The sequence below is a fragment of the Erpetoichthys calabaricus genome, chromosome 11, assembly GCF_900747795.2.
Source record: "Erpetoichthys calabaricus chromosome 11, fErpCal1.3, whole genome shotgun sequence".
Lineage (NCBI taxonomy): Eukaryota > Metazoa > Chordata > Cladistia > Polypteriformes > Polypteridae > Erpetoichthys > Erpetoichthys calabaricus.
The window spans coordinates 66,120,794-66,138,956 of NC_041404.2; the positions used below are offsets into that span (position 1 = coordinate 66,120,794).

The 18,163-nt window shown below is 34.8% G+C and overlaps 1 protein-coding gene across 4 annotated transcripts in view; it reads right to left on the minus strand.

Moving 5' to 3' along the window:
• zgc:162200 (uncharacterized protein LOC558638 homolog) overlaps positions 1-11,137 on the minus strand; it is a 96,121-nt gene extending 84,984 nt beyond the window's left edge. The window contains exons 1-2 of one of the 4 annotated variants that reach the window (XM_028813252.2): positions 10,941-11,135; positions 7,768-8,032 (exon numbers count right to left, since the gene is read on the minus strand). In XM_028813252.2, coding sequence (XP_028669085.1) covers positions 7,768-7,968 — 201 coding nt within the window. In that variant the 5' untranslated portion in view covers positions 7,969-8,032; positions 10,941-11,135. Of the gene's footprint in view, positions 1-7,767; positions 8,079-10,936 lie in introns of all 4 variants that reach the window. The other 3 variants (XM_028813248.2, XM_028813249.2, XM_051933979.1) reach the window with 3 other exon arrangements.
• Positions 11,138-18,163: the final 7,026 nt, after the last annotated feature.

Consider the following 18,163-nt stretch of genomic DNA (forward strand, 5'->3'; position numbering starts at 1 on the left):
TTCGTGGAGATAACTCTCCCTGCTAGACACAACATACCAAACTGCAACTATTATATATCACATACATACATAGAAATAATACATGTCTATACACTTTGAATGGTTACATGGCAATAGAGATTAAATAAAACAGATAATCTTAAAATATATGGGAATAATGTTTAGTGCATGGCACATTACCTAACATTAAAGAAAAACAAAACCAAAAAAAAATAAATAAATAAATTAGCAAGTGATATTATTTATATTCAAATGCTAAAAATCAGCACCATTGTTATTATCCTTGAAAAAGGAGAAAAAAAAAACTTTTTTTCCCCCCATCTTTGGCTCCAAATGCAAAATTCCTATTTTTTTTTTTTTTTATAAGGCTTTATTTAGCATATTGTTCAAAACAAATCATACTAAAGACAAGGCTATTATTGTATACTTCAAAAGGATTCTTTATAGGGAGATGCACTTGTATGTATCACATAGTATATTTACTTTGTCCAAAAAGGGGACATTAGTATGTTCTCATGTCACACATTTTGCTGAAAATTAAACTTTTCCATTTAAACTTCCAAAAAACTAAAACATATACCTTAAATCACTACTGTCAGTTAATTACTTGAACAGCTTAAGGACATTGGTAACTGCTGAAAATTTTAAACCTAATGTTTACAACTGAAAAAAAATAAATGAAACAATTTTGCATCAATTCAACAGCTGATGTTCTCTGCAAGAGTATGCAACAAAACATCCTTAAAGCGAACTGTGGGCTTGTATGAGCATTTTCATTTTAATGCATGCCAGGCTTATATATCAAGTAATGTATGGAAGATATAGTTAAAAAAGGGCAGCAATGTAAACCTAACATTTATATTTTCAAACAAGAATAAAGTGCAGAGCATAAGAAAATAAAACATCTATTTACATAAGAAATACTTTGTTAAGGAGACAGCAAGTTAGCTAGCATCAATTGAACCAAAAATAATGTGTATTTATACTGTGCACACAATAGAGGCTTTCATTCATAAAACCGGGAACATTTTCACATTGAACATTTCTGTAATTTACTAGAATTTGCTGATTCACATGTCATAAAAACACAGTAGCTTTTTGAGTTAATAGGATTCACACGTATTTTATACTGTAATTCATGAAAATGTGCAAAACGTCCACATTCACCAGTATCGAAAAGATTTTTTTTCCCCTCCAAGAAAGAATATGTTTGAAATTAACAATGATTGAGTTCTGCTTCTAGTATGAGTGTGGGCATTTTTATGAGTGGGTCCTGTGGTGGATTGGCAAACTGTTCAGGATTGTCTCCTGCCTTGAACAGGGCTGAAGAATGTACTGTGTACACACACATATTATAATATATATATATATATTATATATATATATATATATATATATATATATATACACGAAAATAAGTTAATCTTTTCATTACCTGGTAAAGTTTACTATAGCATACATTCTCCATAGGCTTCCTATGTATCCCAAGTACATCAATCATAAATGGCAAGGCACACACATTAACTAATTACATGTTATTGGTGCAAGGAGAAATGCAGCATGGCTAAACTAATTTTTAGTTTGATTAACTTCTCATGAGGTCAGATGCTCCAATCAGGTATTTCACTGATTTCATGTTTACCAGATTTGGCTGATTTCATATTTGTTCTTTTTCCATTTAAATTGTCAGCTGTTATATGAAACACAAGCTTGCTCACCGTCCACACTCGGCCAAGGACTGTCTTTTTTAATTACAGGGCAAATGAAAACGTCTGAACTCATTCTCAATTTCTGCCGAAGATGTGCATGTCTTTTCATAAGCTCCAACTTCAGCTAGACAACATATACATCTGCTGTTCCTCTTCATGTACAGGATAACTCCGAAGATTCTCTTTTCTCAGTTTATTATTCCAGTTTCTTTCATGTAACAGCTAACGTTCCTGCCTTCACTCTCTTCTAAAGTTTGACTGTCCACTCTGTTTGCAAGATGTTCGGCAGCAAAATGACTCCTGCAACTCCTTAAGTACCATAATACACCGCGTGGCTGAGCATTACAACTAAATTACCACAAAGCTTGGAAAAAACAGATCCTGAAAAGCATTGTTTTTTTGAGTTGGGCTAATTTAAAGAGCGAGTCACTTGGAGTGAAAATCAGCCATTCTCGATTAGCACCTGATCAACTGGAGACTGAATACAATACAATACAATTTATTTTTGTATAGCCCAAAATCACACAAGACGTGGGCTTTGACAGGCCCTGCCTCTTGACAGCTCTCCAGCCTTGAATCTCTAAGAAGACAAGGAAAAACTCCCAAAAAAACCCTTGTAGGGAAAAAATGGAAGAAACCTTGGGAAAGGCAGTTCAAAAAGAGATCCCTTTCCAGGTAGGTTGGGCGTGCAGTGGGTGTCAAAAAGAAGGGGGTCAGTACAATACAATACTCAATACAGTATAAAAATAAAAATTTTACAAGTATGGAGCAGAATTTAACAGTAGATGATATCACATAATATGATTTGATTTTTGGATACCTCTCAGTCTAATTATTACTACTGTAAAATATCTCTGAATTTTATATTCTTGTTTTTGGAACATACAGTTGAAGAACAATGGGTAAATGATGCCTCACACCTGGACAAACTGGTGAGGAAGGCAGGCTCTATTGTTGGCATGGAGCTAGACAGTTTGACATCTGTGGCAGAGCGACGGGCGCTAAGCAGGCTCCTATCAATTATGGAAAATCCACTGCATCCACTAAAGAGTGTCATCTCTAGACAGAAGAGCAGCTTCAGCGACAGACTGCTGTCACTGTCCTGCTCCACTGACAGACTGAGAAGATCGTTCCTCCTCCAAAACTATGCGACTATTCAATTCCACCCGGGGGGGGGGGTAAACGTTAACATTATATAAAGTTATTGTCTGTTTTTACCCGCATTATTATCAATCTTTAATTTAATATTGTTTTTTGTATCAGTAAGGTGCTACTGGAGTATGTGAATTTCCCCTTGGGATTAATAAAGTATCTATCTATCTATCTATCTAAATGTTGGGGGAATTTAAATTAGGTTGCACAAACCTGAAATCAGACTATTGCTGAAAAAAATCTGACTGATAACATAAGATAACCTATGCTATTTATTTTATTTATATTGCGCATTTTTGAATTTAGCAAAAAGTACAGAAGCCAAACATGTTTCCTGCCACTGATAAATCTTAAGGGTAATTTTCAATTTGCAAGCATAAAAGAAAATCCTAACATATGAAATCATGACCAATATAACAGTTTTGGGTTTTAAGGCAGCACTCTGTATAGATAAAGTTGATCTAGCAGAATTGTTTCATTTAAATGCACAATCCTAAACTTTAAGGACATAGGTGGAAATTATAGGGAAGTGTATTTAAGACTAAAGCCAGGAAACATTTCACATAGTCTTAGGAATCTGAAGAACATTACAGTGTTATGTTGTTGAAGCAAGACCTTTGATAACTTTTAACAAGTGGATGAGATTTTAGGATAATTATCTAACCAAACAAGTCCAATGGACTTAAAGGTCACCTTTAGTTTGTCGGATCTTGTATGTTCTTATTGTTATTTGCTGTACTCTGCAGGCACTTTCTTATTGTCCCTCTCCTGTTTGCATCACCACAATGGTTTGGGATCATGAATGCTGCAGAGACTATTGTGTACACTCTGTCAACTTCAGTTGAGGAGTAAAAGGCTTGGGCTGCAATAGACAAGTTGTCAACTTTTATTATGTGCCATTTCAGAAATTGGTTATTCTTAACATTACATACACTATATACTTAAACATACTATATAACAAAAGATATAAACCATATACTGAGGTCTTTATGCATACATTGAACTTTTGTTAAATTGATTGTAATATATTTGTGATGGGTTGATTTGCCTGGAATTTATATTTAAGAAACAGCTACAAAAAGAGGGTTTAGAATGTGTGCATAATATTCTGTGAAGTTTTTAAGAACAGCACCTAAGTGTGAATGATTTATATTCTGAATAGCACCTCATGAGCTTATTGTGGAACTACTCAATGCCATTTTTGTGAAATTGTTTGCTGTGTCTTTAAAGGTATTTTTACTTTCTTGGGCCTGCTGTACCTGTATGTTCTTTGCTTTCTGACTACCCCATATTTTCTGTTTTAAGTATGTCCTTCTTAATCATTTTATCAATAATTGATTTTATTTTAAATCAGTTTGGTTGTATTCTAATATATTGGATGTGTTCTTAGCTTATGCAGAAAAGTAATATTTTGTGAAATAAGTTCAATACATATGTGAGTTTTGTCATTATTTTTTCCTGAAAAGCAACATTTTAACTTTTCTTTTTTGAAAATGGAATGTTGCAACACAGCTGTAATAAACTATCAGCATTTACCATTGCATTTGGTCACACCTAAATAGTTACATTTTACACTGTTTGGCCAAAGCAGAAATACAGTGTTTTGCAATAAAACAATTAATTAAGTATTCATGACGCAATTAGCTTGAAACATGTCATATTTAGGAAATTACATTGGATAGAACTTTATATACAGTTATGCACCTTATGAAACACAAGTAAGCCCGCAATTCGCTAGCGGATCGGAAATCCAAGAATGGCAATCAGTGTCTGTTCTGTCCGATATCTGGATGGATGACATATCATGGAGGGTGGGTGCGTCTGCAGAAATGTCATTTAATTACATAAGCATATCTGTACAAAAGCGGTTTCTTTTTGTGGAGACGTGATTCCGTTGCCTTTGCTGACACCGACTGCTGGCAGAGTGGAGCACAGCAGGTTTAGTTTACAGGTTGTGGTGTTCGTGTGCCAACCACTGAGTCTGGGAAGCCGCTGGGTTAGAGTCTGTGACCATTATGTGATCTATATTACTGGCACAGTGGATTGGAGCAAGTGTAGTTCACAGGTTGTGTTGTTTGGGCGCCAACTACTGATTCTGGGAAGCCGCTGCGTTTTGGGAAGTCACTGCGTTTGACTCTGGACTCTGGGGCGGGCGCCAAATTGAATGGCCGTTATGTGATCTACATTACTAGCACAGTGGATTAGTGCAAGTCTAGTTTACAGGTTGTGTTGTTTGGGCGCAACCTACTGACTCTGGGAATCTGCCGCGTTTTGGGAAGCCGCTGCGTTTGACTGTACAGGTTGTGTTGTTTGGGCGCTCAGAGGTTGTGTTGTTCGGGCGCCACCTACTGACTCTGGGAAGCCACCGCGTTTTGGAAAGCCGCTGCGTTTGACTCTGGACTCTGGGGCGGGCGCTAAGTTAAGAATGAACATCTTTAAATTCCTATTTGTAATTTATAGCATTACAGAACAGCAGGTAGTGACACTGTTGGTAACATTACTGTTTTCCCTGCCACTGCAATTACTGGGCAGTCCACTCAGTAATCTGCTCAAGCGCCCAAGTAATCCATAGCAGCAACACAAGCATTGTATGCATAAAGGAAATGTAGCAACCAATCTTGAAGCAAAAGGAATTAATGTATTAAATTACTGTGAACTGTATAAGGAGGCACTCTGCAGGATATGTCTCTGTTTAACGACCTGTTTATTCAGAGGGTCTCTCTCACAAAATCAAGAATGTGACAGCAATATAATTTCAACTCTGATGTAAAAACTGAGGAACAACCTGTTTATCCAGTTAAATAGCTTCTCTGGTACATAAATCCCCTCTTTTGGAAAAGGTTTTTTGAATCAAGCTGGATATGGCACTAAGGCACTGCCCTACTGCTCCCAGAATATTCTCATTAAACTAAACTTTTTCTAAGCTTATATTTCAAGCTCTTGCTTTAAAGAATCCGGATTTCCCCGCCCCCAATGCTAAAACTTTTAAACATGCACCACAGTTTACTTTCACAATAACGTTAATGGAAATTAACTGACATTTGTCCTGTTCTCTTTTTGTTACTTTTGTAGGTCTAAAAAGCCATTTTCTCAAGCTTTTTCAACACTGGTGATGTTCTTTTGTAAGCCACCCCAAAACCCAGTTTCACACTGATCAAAGCACAATCACCAACATGACCAGAGCATAGCTACTTGAAACTGTAACAACGACTCCATTTCATGTAGCAACTAGAAAAAAAATTAAAGGACTCAGATTATTTTAGTTCCATATGTTTATGCTTTACCACATATTTCTGTCTGCAACACTAAAATTGTGTCCCCACCTATGAAGTACTAAGTCAATATGAGTTATTGCAGGTCTCTACAACAAAGCACTTAAAGGTTCAGTCCATAGGACAGCACTACAATACCTCCAATGGAAACATCAAATCAATGACCACAAAAACTAGAATACCTTTTACAAATTCAGAGATCACTAAATAGTGTCTTTCAGTAGTCAACATGTTTGGCAATCACAAAATACTGTAACTTGCAACATTAAAGATATTTCACAGGACAAGGCAGAGCAGCAGAAGTTGACGCTTTTCATGACTGTTTATGCTGGAGACTTAATGTAAGACCCAACAGTTTCTGTCATACTTTTCACTTGATTTACTGGTTGGATATTCAGTTTGTATGAATGTTTCAGCAAACAAAATAGGTTTGCTTTTGACACACAATGTATTTGTTAGTTTACAGTTTGATATAACAGTAACATGTTCGAACTTGATATTCAGAAGATTGTCTAAACAGACAGAACCATTATAAGAGGCAAACCATTTCTCCCCCACAGCTTGCCCCCCTTGCAAATTATGTTTCCGTCCATTAGGCCAGAAACACTGGGTACCCTTTCTCTACAAAAAAACACTATTAAAAATATATGATAGTGTCAATACCAATGCATTCAATTCATTTTTGTCAAGGTCTATCTGAGCTATTTCTTCTTTAATCTATGAGATATCAGACAATGATGCAGAAATGTTAAACAGCCACACGATGACAACATGTTAACTTCCCTAGCAAAATTTATAAGTAGAGAAGTGAAACTGAGTCATATTAGGACTCATATCTGTTCAATTGTTTAACAAAGGCTACACTAATTCTTTAGAAACTCAAAATGAGAAACAAAACAATAACAAAAAAAAAATTTACATTTCATTTAATGTTAGATATAACATTTTTTGTCACCCAACTACTAAATCAAGCACCAGTTCAGACAGTGAAGGAAAAAAAAATCATACATTTCTACCAAAGGAAATTTAAATACTCCGGCAGAAATAGATGTAGAAGACAGTGAGCACAGTCATTCCATAATCAATCATAGCTAAGCAAACAAGCAAAGATCCACAGAAAAATAGTCTTGCACGTTTGTAACAAAAACCTTTAACAAATTAAGATGAGGTTTTCTCACAGATTTTTTCTCAACAATTAGAAAGGTAACATCATGACTTGCATTTTTCTAGGCCTATAAAAATTATAAACCGAATAATACACATAATCATTATACATTTTTCCCCAAATAAAGTTAATAGCTACACTGCTTTAAGGCCAATTTCATACCAATTACAGGGAATTTGGACAATTACTAAACAAACACAAGTAACTACATATTGTTACAGATTCAAGCTCCTTAGGAAAAAACATTACGTTGATAAACAAAATAATCCCACAAAGCTGATTTCCAACACACAAGACTACAAAGTCTGCTCATAGAAAAAGGAAAAAATAAATTGGTAAGAGAGAAAGTATTTGCATGTAAGGACTTTACAATTGAAGCATATGCATTTTGTTTGGTGAAACAAAGAGAATTTAATGACATCTTTATTATATCATGAGACATATAAAACTGGAGTGACCAATAACTTACTTCTTTTATATGTTCCAGCTCTTGCTTGAGTGCTTCATGCTCTAACTCCAACTCACTGTATTTGGTTTTTAGAGCAGTGTTCTCCTCCAGGACAGCCAGACCATAGCGGGCAGCCTGTAGGTTTTCTTCAGTGGCTTCCTGCAACTCGGAAGAAAGGCGGTCTATCTCAGCCCTCAGAGAAAACTCTTTACAATCCTGCATTTTGCCCACTTGGCAGATCGTAGGGTTCAGTATTTCCGTGGCCGACTCTGTAGATGGAATTCAGCTGAAACCATAAGGAAGGAGCATTTTAACATGGACAATACATTAGCCTGGAAGACAAGAGAATTGCATATTAAGGATTCAAGCGAATTAAAAAAAAATCTGTAAATAAGTGTTTCACAAGCAAACATCTCCAACAGGCAAAAGAAAACAACTTACAAAATGCCCATTAAGTGAAAAAATATATACACTGAAAAATAACATTTCTTTCATTGACAAAAGTTATGCAATAAAAGAAAAATAGTAGCAAAAAAAAAAAAAAAGGTAATAATAAACAAACTGTAGAAATAAATTGTCAGTATACAAAAAAGAAATATTTTTTAAAAATTATTATTGACTACAGAAAACATACAAATACATTCTTAAATGGAGTACAGTTATTCCAGTGGACTGGTGCAAGTTTCTGGTGAGAAAACCACATTTGCTCCTCACTCAATGGTATTGAATGGAATATTCTTGTCAGCTTTGTAAAGTGTTTTCTGATAGTTTTATTTTATGCATTTTATGCATACTGATTGATTATAATACTTCATACAAGACAAAGTATGCGTATGTGCATTTAAAAAGTATATATATGTTGTGATGTAAATAAAACAAGGTCAAATAAGAGACACTAACAGAATCAAGGATACATTCAAATAAAAAAACACAAACAAAATACTTCTTTACAAATACTTTAAATTAAAATCAAGTGTTACTGTACACCACAATCTATGAATGACAACACAGATCATCTTTTTTGTGGTATTTAAATGGATAGTTACTTTAGGCAAAGTAAAATTTGGTCACTGCTTTTTCTATCAAGAATATAAATGGCAGGTACATTAAAGTAGAACTCCACTTAAAAAACTGACACCAAATCTATTTAAATGGATAGTTACTTTAGGCAAAGTAAAATTTGGTCACTGCTTTTTCTATCGAGAATATAAAATAAAATGGCAGGTACATTAAAGTAGAACTCCACTTAAAAAACTGACACCAAATCAAACTCAATATCTGCAATACTCACTTCACAATTCTCATTCTGTTTAAGGTCAAAAAACACAGTCAATTTATCTGAATAACAAGGATTACTTTATCGGATCCATTCAGAGTCATTTCAATTCCAGTTGTGCTAAGCAAAGCATGGGAATAACAGGCAAAAATAACACTAATACAACCAGGCTACCCACATCTTGCTGTAAATGTAATATGACAAAAAGAAACTCCAACACGACAATCCTGTAAACTTTCACCTTATGGCGGGTTTGCTGAATGGACAGAAATGTTAATAGATTCACCTATGACATCCTACATTCTCATAGCCTCAAGGAAACCTTACATACAAAGGCACTCCCATATATACTGAAAACATTTTGAAAGCTGTTATTTATGAACGCAAACTCTGACACCGTCAAAAATAAATAAACAGATAAATCTGATAACCTGTCATCCTACCTGAAACACGTTTTTCTGTATTTCTCTTACCTGTCTCAATGGCAGTACAGTGTTCTGCAGAATCAGAATAAACTTCAAATCAAGCTGCACAATTCAAAATCTTTCTACTTTGAAGGCAGCTCTATTATCAGCAGTATCAGAATAAGCTGTTTGTAAAAAAAATAGTTTTGAAGTGGATGTAGTGACCACTCTGATAATGACTAAGACTATGTACTGTAAAAATACAAAATGCACCACACTAAAAAAAATCTTAAAGTGTAAAAACTATGCTTTCAGATCACATGTGATCTACACCCATTAATTACTGCGAACATTCATAGAACAAAATAACTCTACTGAAATATCAATTTAATATGACACTCACTAATTTTCCTTTTATCATCTTACTCAGATCCCAGCAGCAGCATTCAATTCAAATACGGAGGCCAACCATAGATGAGGAGACAAGACAGGCACACAACCACATTTATTTATACTCCCTCAATCAGAAGTTGCCAATCAACACTATATCTTGTAGGAAAAAAGTTGTACAACATATCCATATGAATGCAGAACCCGAGAAAAAGAAAATGGCCTTTTTTGTTTGTTTAAATCAGCTAATCGTATTAAGTGTTCCTTAGTCTTGCTGGCAAAAACCTGAGTCACTCGCATCCTGCATGACACTTGTTTAGCTGTCAAATGTGACTTCCCAAAGTATCCTAAACGGAAAAGAATCGATCACAAGCATCACTTCACGACGGAAACTGTGGAAAGTCTTCTATTTGGAGAGAATTAAGAGGCTCCAATACACGGATCATAAGTAACAACTATACCAATGATAAGACTGGGCGTGTTCTTCAAATTAAAAGTAATGCACCAAAAGAGGCTTAAGCGAAAATTAATTTACAGGATTAATGATAGATGCAAACATAAATCGCAAAGAAGTGATACAATGGTTATGTTCTGGGGAACGAAACTGTCAGTTTCACTGAAGGACTTGCGCTGGCCGCACAGAACAATCTGTATGTCGCAGGCGCAGGTCATGACATACAACGCCATGTTAAGATTCTAAACACCCGAGTACTCACTCTCAAACTCCAACCCCCCCTTTTCCATACCCCTGTATAAGATAACTAATGACTTGCTAAAAACAGTATTGACGATTACAAAAAGAAAATCTTTCCCTACTCACTACCGCAGTTTTGGGCCTACGATTAAAAAGAAGGCAGTAGCGATCAGAAGCATAATTTCTTTTCAAAGCGGGGTGGATAATGATACACTGCTAGCAAAAACCACAAAAAAGTCTTTGAGATTTAAGTAACCAAGTAAAATGTTACACTAGCTAAATAATGATTTCCCAATAACTTTGGCAACATTTCCGAGAATATAATAATCGGACAAATAAAACGATCATAAAACAATAACTAAGTTCCTGTTATTATCCTTAACAAATTTGAACACTGGTTAAATGAGCAAGAAATACCAAACTCACCTACTTATTCTGTACGATCTTTTCTGCCGTATACGACGCACCTTTACATTTTTTACTCTCGGCCCATTTTTCTACTGACTATATCACAATTCCCGAACTTAACCCAAATCCACGGAACAGGTCCTACTTAGATGTCCAAATGTTTGAAATTCCTTGCGCGCCCAACGGCCGACAGAATCGCAGGGAAACCCCGCCCCTAATCCCGCCTTTGTCCTTTAGCCGGGTGTTCATGCGCCTCCCGTTTGATTGGTCAGCCTGATGTTCGTCAAAAATATAAATACTTCATCCGGCGCGCCTTTGCACGGAACTCCTTTGGCTACCATGTTGGCTCTATAGGTTGGTAAGGACTAGAAGTTAGGTCCACTGAGAGTTCTTCATTTTCAGCTACACTTACGCCTTGCTTATTTAAGAAAATTAGAAATACCTTTATATTGAAAACGTTAAAATTCACTCATTACTAACAGCATGTGAAAATATCAAGTTTTTGATTTGTAAACTTGTTGATGTGTATTAAGATGCCGCAAGACGTAAAGCTGTTTGTAATGTCTGAGTTACATGCTGGGATGAATACTTTGCTGACACCCTCTGGTCATTTAGGGTATTGGTTCATTTCGAACAATAACGAGCAAAGAAATTTTGTTCAAGCGGTATTTACTACATACACCTTACGGTAGCATCCCCGTTCGCGTGGACCCATTACTAGCTTGTTTCGGGGAGTTTTCCTCAAAGTAATTAAATTAAGTTACAATATGTTAATCAAACTAAATCACACTGAAAGTGGTGTGTGCACCCTTTATTACTGGACTGACACCCCGTGTAGTGTCGGGTTCTGCCTTTCACCTAATTTGATGTACAGTAATGTAAAGTATTCCTTTACTGGGTATACAATAACTTTCTAGCTTAATCGGTCTGACAGGATCACATGTTCAGAAAATACAATTTTTATGTATGTGAGTAATTTAGAAACAGAATTGATAAGATTAAAGTACCATGTGCCTTTGAGTCACTCAGTCATGGTAGTATGTGCCTTACAAAATGGCATGAGTTTATTATGAATAGCAACCCTTCTGGAGTTTTCACATAAAACAGTGCTGCTGGTGTAGCACAAATAGGCCATCACATAAAAAGCCTATATCCAAGGCGACTGTATGGTCAAAAAATGGCAGAGGTGCAATCCTCGAGTTCCCAAATTGGATACTTTCTAAGCATTGGCTGCACTGATTGAAGAGCTGATTTCTTCCAGATTCTCCCCTAGAATAACTCTCACTTCACTGGAGGAACAGCACACAGATACACTATACATGTGTGGACACAGATGTCCATGCCCATTTACTATATAATAATTAAGGGTCATGCTACTGGGAAGCATTTCAAGTCACCCACCTTCAAACTCTGATGATTCACTCCCAAAGAATGATAATGAAGAGCAATAGGAAAAAAAAAGTTTCAAGTGAAATTGTCATTAGCAACATTCTGAGGAGAAAATAAGTTTGACACTATGTAGTGTCAGGCAGAATAAAAACAATCTACAATACTGCATTTAGTTGTTTGAAGTATTATACTCATAGCAACTGTTAAGAGTTAGGGTTTTATTTTTGATTCAGAGCTCAAATTTATGGGTCAGATTTCTTCAGTTGCCAGAATAGTTTTTATCATTACAAACTAATTTCTAAGCTCAAATCTTTTCTCTCTTTGAAGAGATTTAGTACTTCATGTCTTTTTTCCTTACAATTCAATTAGGTTACCTTGGTGTTAATCAGTCTGTGTTATCTCAGCTGCTAGGATGGTCACTGGTACTAAGAAGAGGCACCATATTGCATCAATGTTTCCCATTCTCTGTTGGCAGCTTGTGAACTACAGAATTCAATTAAAAGCATTGCTCTTGGTTAGCAAGGTTCTGCATGGTCTGGCTCTGTTTGACTTCACTGAGCTACTTTGTCCAGCAATATTTTTAAAGTCTTCTTGACAATCATTTTTGACTATACCCCGTTCTTGTCTGAGATCAAAAGGAGACTGTGCCATATCAGTAGTTGTCCTGTGGCTTTGAAACAGTCTACCTCTGATTTTAGGTTCTATTACTTTTTGTGTTTTACTTGCATGCATTTTGATTATTTTACTTTTATTTGCTTATCATTTGTATTTTCTGATTGCTTTGTTATATTATGCTGTACAGCACTTTGGTTTAATGTTAGTTATTTAAAGGTGCAATAAAAATAAATTGACATCGGCATGTAGTAGTATTGTTTACATTTTTTGAATATTCTGAATTAAGTACCAATGACGATAATATAGAAAACTATGTGACCTGAAGCTTGAAGCTTCTGCAAGTGATAAACAAACTGAAAATGTAAGGCTGAGGTATATCAATAGTGCACTTGATTAAATTGGATTGGGTTTATAAAATGAATGGTGTTTATTGCTTCTCTCTGTATGATAACATATACTAAAAACAAATTATTAACTAGACTTTACCCCTGGTAGCAATAATGTGCTTCTGATAGCATTTATACAGTTTGTATTGTAAAAATCTGTCACCCCATCTAAATAAGGTAAAGTGTACCTTGGTCTGTATCATAAAAAGAATGAATACTTTATTATATAATTCATCCTGGTGATAAATTTGTCCAGCATTTGATGTAAGAACAACCATAATACATTAGGCAAAAGACTCAACAACATAGCTAAAGTGTACCACAGAGATGCCATGTCACATTATCAAGTTCAATGTGTCAAGCTATTTTCTTAAAACAGTTATTGTATGATGGACACAGTGGTGCAAAAGAGATCAAGTCAATGGGTCGTCAGTTGGCTCACTTTGCACTTCATTATTATTTGGCAGTTGGGTAAGTGAAAAAAAAAAATTAAGGAATTTTAAAAAGTAAGTCAGTTAAAATTAAGGCAAAAAGGAGTATGGCCCATTAGCAACAGTAACTGGTTAATATTAAGAAAATGGCTGGCGTGCTTACTGCCACTGTGAATCTCCATGATCTAAGTTTGGCAACCCTAGATTTGGGTACTTAATAAAGAGTCCACTCAAAGAATATTTTATTTTATTATTTACTTTAAGTTACCCACCAACTGAATTTACTTTTAATTATTCATTAAAAAAGTATAATTAATCAACATAAACTGATAGCTAAAAAATAATAACAAAATACAAAACATTACCACTTTCCACAACCAGCAAAAAGAATAATTAAAAGTAATTGATTCCTCACATAAAAAGATCAAGTATTCAAAATATAGCCATAAATTGAACATGAGAAAGTTATTTACACTACAGTATAATAAAAAGGAATATTTTTACAATTTTCTGCTGATGAACAAGTACCAAAAAATAACCCATTATTGATATGTAATGTTAGTTAGTAATTTTAAGTAACAGTAATATAATGGCTTCTTTCTTATATCATTGTCACCACCATTGTTGACCCTGTCAGGTCAGATAAACACCTTTGCAAGCTAATATACCTCACATTAACAAGATTCTCTTTCTTACAGTACAAAAAGTAACTGTGAAAAAAATCTTTATTTCAATGAGCTGTGAGAAATCTACCATGTTATGAACGTTTCAAGTAACAATTTCATTTTATATGTGACTTTTTGGGTAGTACAATGGTGCAGTGGTTAGCCTCATAATTTCAGTGAACTGGGTTGGAATCTCAGCCTCATCAATGTATATGTTTCTGCATAATGTTATTTTTACTTCTTTTTTTACTTTCTCAATATTTTCTACATGAAGGAATTATTGTTTTCATGAAAAAGTGAATGAATGGACGTGTCCTTTTGAAATTCTGTGGAGAACTTGTACTCATTAGTCTCAAGAGCTTATTAGCTTTTGAGTGAATTCCAAATATTCAGCTTTGAGTTTTAAAGCCATCCACAAAAAGAGCTAAACCACCACACAGAAGTTTGTAAAATTTTCCATATGCATTTAGGACTTTTGTGAAATGCGGGTTTAATCCAAAGCTTGTGCTTTAAACCTTTAAAGTTCAAAGTTTTCAGATGCATTAGCAACAGTAGCTAACCTCTTAGTTACAAAAAAATAAAACACTACTTGCATTCTATACTTTTATTATATTACCACAATGTCTGTTTGTTTGGGGATAAACTCAGCCTCTTTTGTTTATAAATTGGAGGTGCCAAACTCAAAACCTTCCAGGCTGTGTGACAGAAGTTGTTAGTTTCTACTCCTTTTTCTCAAATTTTTGACATCTTAAATGAAAGTAACTGTGAGTAAAAGAATTTATATAAACTTCAAGTAGCTGCAAGTGAATGGATTAATTAATTGTTCAAATATAGGCAAAATATATTTAAGTCCAAAATTTTAATATCTTTAGTTATGTATAAATATGAATAAAATATTTTAATATAGATTTGCCTTTAAAGCATATTAAACTGTGAAATATAAACTTGAATGATACTGCATCATGTACCGTATATACTTTAGTAAATTCGCACTATACAGTACTTTACTTATGTTGTAAATATGGAGAAAGTCACATGCTGGCCATGTCAGATTTCTTTTCTTTTCTGAGTACTGTAGTTTCCTTCTACAAGATGTGTCTTTATGAGGTTAATTATCACCTTTAAACTTTAACCATTTCAGTAAGTGAGCCCTGCAAAAAGCACAGTGTTCTCACCAGGCTTAGTTTCTATCTTGCACTCAAAACTGCTGTGATAAGCTCTGGCTTTTAACAACCCTGATACAAAAAAATATTCAGAAATATGTTAAATGGGCAGTATTACCACTAAAGCCCTATATCATCATGACCCAGATTTTCCTTAATACATTAAATATTGAAAATAAAAACTACAGGAACATGAAGTTTTTAGAACAATTAGTTGTATCTTTAGCCTTTCTGCAGAAGGCGACACCATGTCTCCAAACAAAACCCATCTGTTTGATCAGCAGCTGTTAGCTTTTAGCACTGAGCAGTTTCATGCTTTTAATAAAATCCGATACACAGTGCCTGTTGTGGCATGCCCACCTCTGTTCTGCCATTTTAAATTACACTTCCCACACGAGTGGTCTCATTAGAACCTGATCTGCTGTAACTTAGGTGACATTTGTCCATCATGTCTTTAGCTCCTCTGCATTTTAGATCCTGTATTTATCCTTAACCTCACTCTCCTGGCTTTCACAATCCATATGCACGTGAATTCTTTGCTAATTGTGTCAGTTCTGGGTTTTAGCCCCAAAATGCTTTATATTGTATTCCTATATCTTTATGGAATTTCTTTTGGAATTGTTTAATCAGAAAGTAAATGCCAACTTAACTAGAAGTGATGACTAAAAGTACACAAATTTTCCTCAGATACAAAACATACCAGTCTGTCTTATGCAGGAAAATCATTATTTGCTTTCTTTTCTGATGCTTAGTTGAATATTTTGATTGTATTGATTAGAAAACTTCATTATTCTGCTTCATGGATCTTTGTGCTTAAAGTGTACATGGATTATTTTTATTACAAAACTGCAGTTTAAAATGCAATCATTTGTTTGTTTCCCAGGTCCAAATTTAATGTTACCACTGGAAAGCAAATTAACAGGTATCTGCTGCTACCATCTGAATGAAATTTTAAAGATTGAATAATTGTAATACAATGTTTTTATTAATAAAGTAAAGACTTACAAAAAAAATTATTGTGGCACAATGCTGAAATAGTGCTTTTGCTGTAATACATCACCAGGGATGAGGATTTAAATGCTGACCCTGTCTGTTTCTCTGTGAAGTTCACATGTTCTCTTTGTGTCTACTTGAGCTTTTTCTCTGCGAACACTAGCTTCCACATTCCACATGTTTGTTGAGTAGCAATTCCTAATTGGGACAGTGAGATAAGTGAAGATATATGTATGTGTCCCCTAAGAGAAACTAGTAGAAATCAGCACTGGATGGGATACCATTATAATTACAGGACATACTGTATGTGTTCATTTAGACTCAATTTAGAGCTTCTAGATTTGCCTAACATATGTGCTTAGAGATATCAGAGTTAAAGGAAAAAAAATAATACAGGAAAAGAGGAGAACATGTTAAAAATGACTCAGATGTTGTGAGGTCATCCAAAACCAAAATGATCCACAATTGGAATAACACATAATACACTGCAAAACTACAGTTAAGGATGAAATGATTAACTCCCAATAGAAATAAATAATTTTCCTAAAATCTTGTCCAGTGTTAACAACATTCATGAAACCTTACTGAGTAAAACATTCATCAGTGTAAAGACCCACATTTGATACATTTTGGACTTTGTAAAAATCTCCTGGATCGCTATATAACAAATGTATTGTAAATTAGGATGGTCAAAATTATTATCCCCAATGCAAATTCCTCAGGAAAATTTGCAAATTGGCAAATTGATGTTTTCAGGTTTCAAACCACACCTAAAACTCACATGACTTGGTCGGCCCAATCATTTAGCACTGAAGTTTACTAAATGGCCTCAAATGAGCAGGGCTAGTGGTGCTTAAAGGTTAGATTGAGAGGCACTCACATTCTTTGTAAGAAGTAATTTAATCATTTCAAAAATCAAAGAATTAAGTCTGGTCCTGAGAATTAAGACATTAGATGCCCATCTTAAGAGTGTAAGTCTATACTGCCATTTCCAGATATTTCACAATTTTCTGAACAGCTGTTATGTTGCATCACAAACTAGAAGGAGACACATTCTGTTAGAAACAAACCTGTGTGTAGTTGCAAGTACAACATATCTAGGGTGTTGTACCGCATTCGCCATTATGAATGTAGTGAAAAGTCAAGCAAAATGCCCGAGTCCTGAGTTGCCTCAAAAGCTTGCATATTGTAATCTTTTTAGTTAGCCAATAAAGGGTTGCAGGTTAGAAATGTGTTAGTTTTGTTCAACCTGGTAGGTTTATTGGTATGTTGCAACTTCTCCCCTTGATGTTAGTAGCATTCTATAACATTCTTGATAGATTGTGGTTGGAATTAATTAGAAGGTGCTTGTCACTGCAATTTTCATCAGTCAGAAAAGAACAAACAAATAATCATCAAAGCAAGTCAGAAAACAGTTAAGACAGGAGTGTTGCTTAATACTGATTTTGTGAAATTTGACACCTGGCTTCAAAAGAGTGGCCGTAACAAACACAAATAAAACCCAGTCTTCACATTCTAAGTGTTTAAAATTTGTAACAAACTGAGTTAAAAAGAAATGTCTACAGACACCAAGGAAAAAGTTGGGGGAATTCATTTATATATC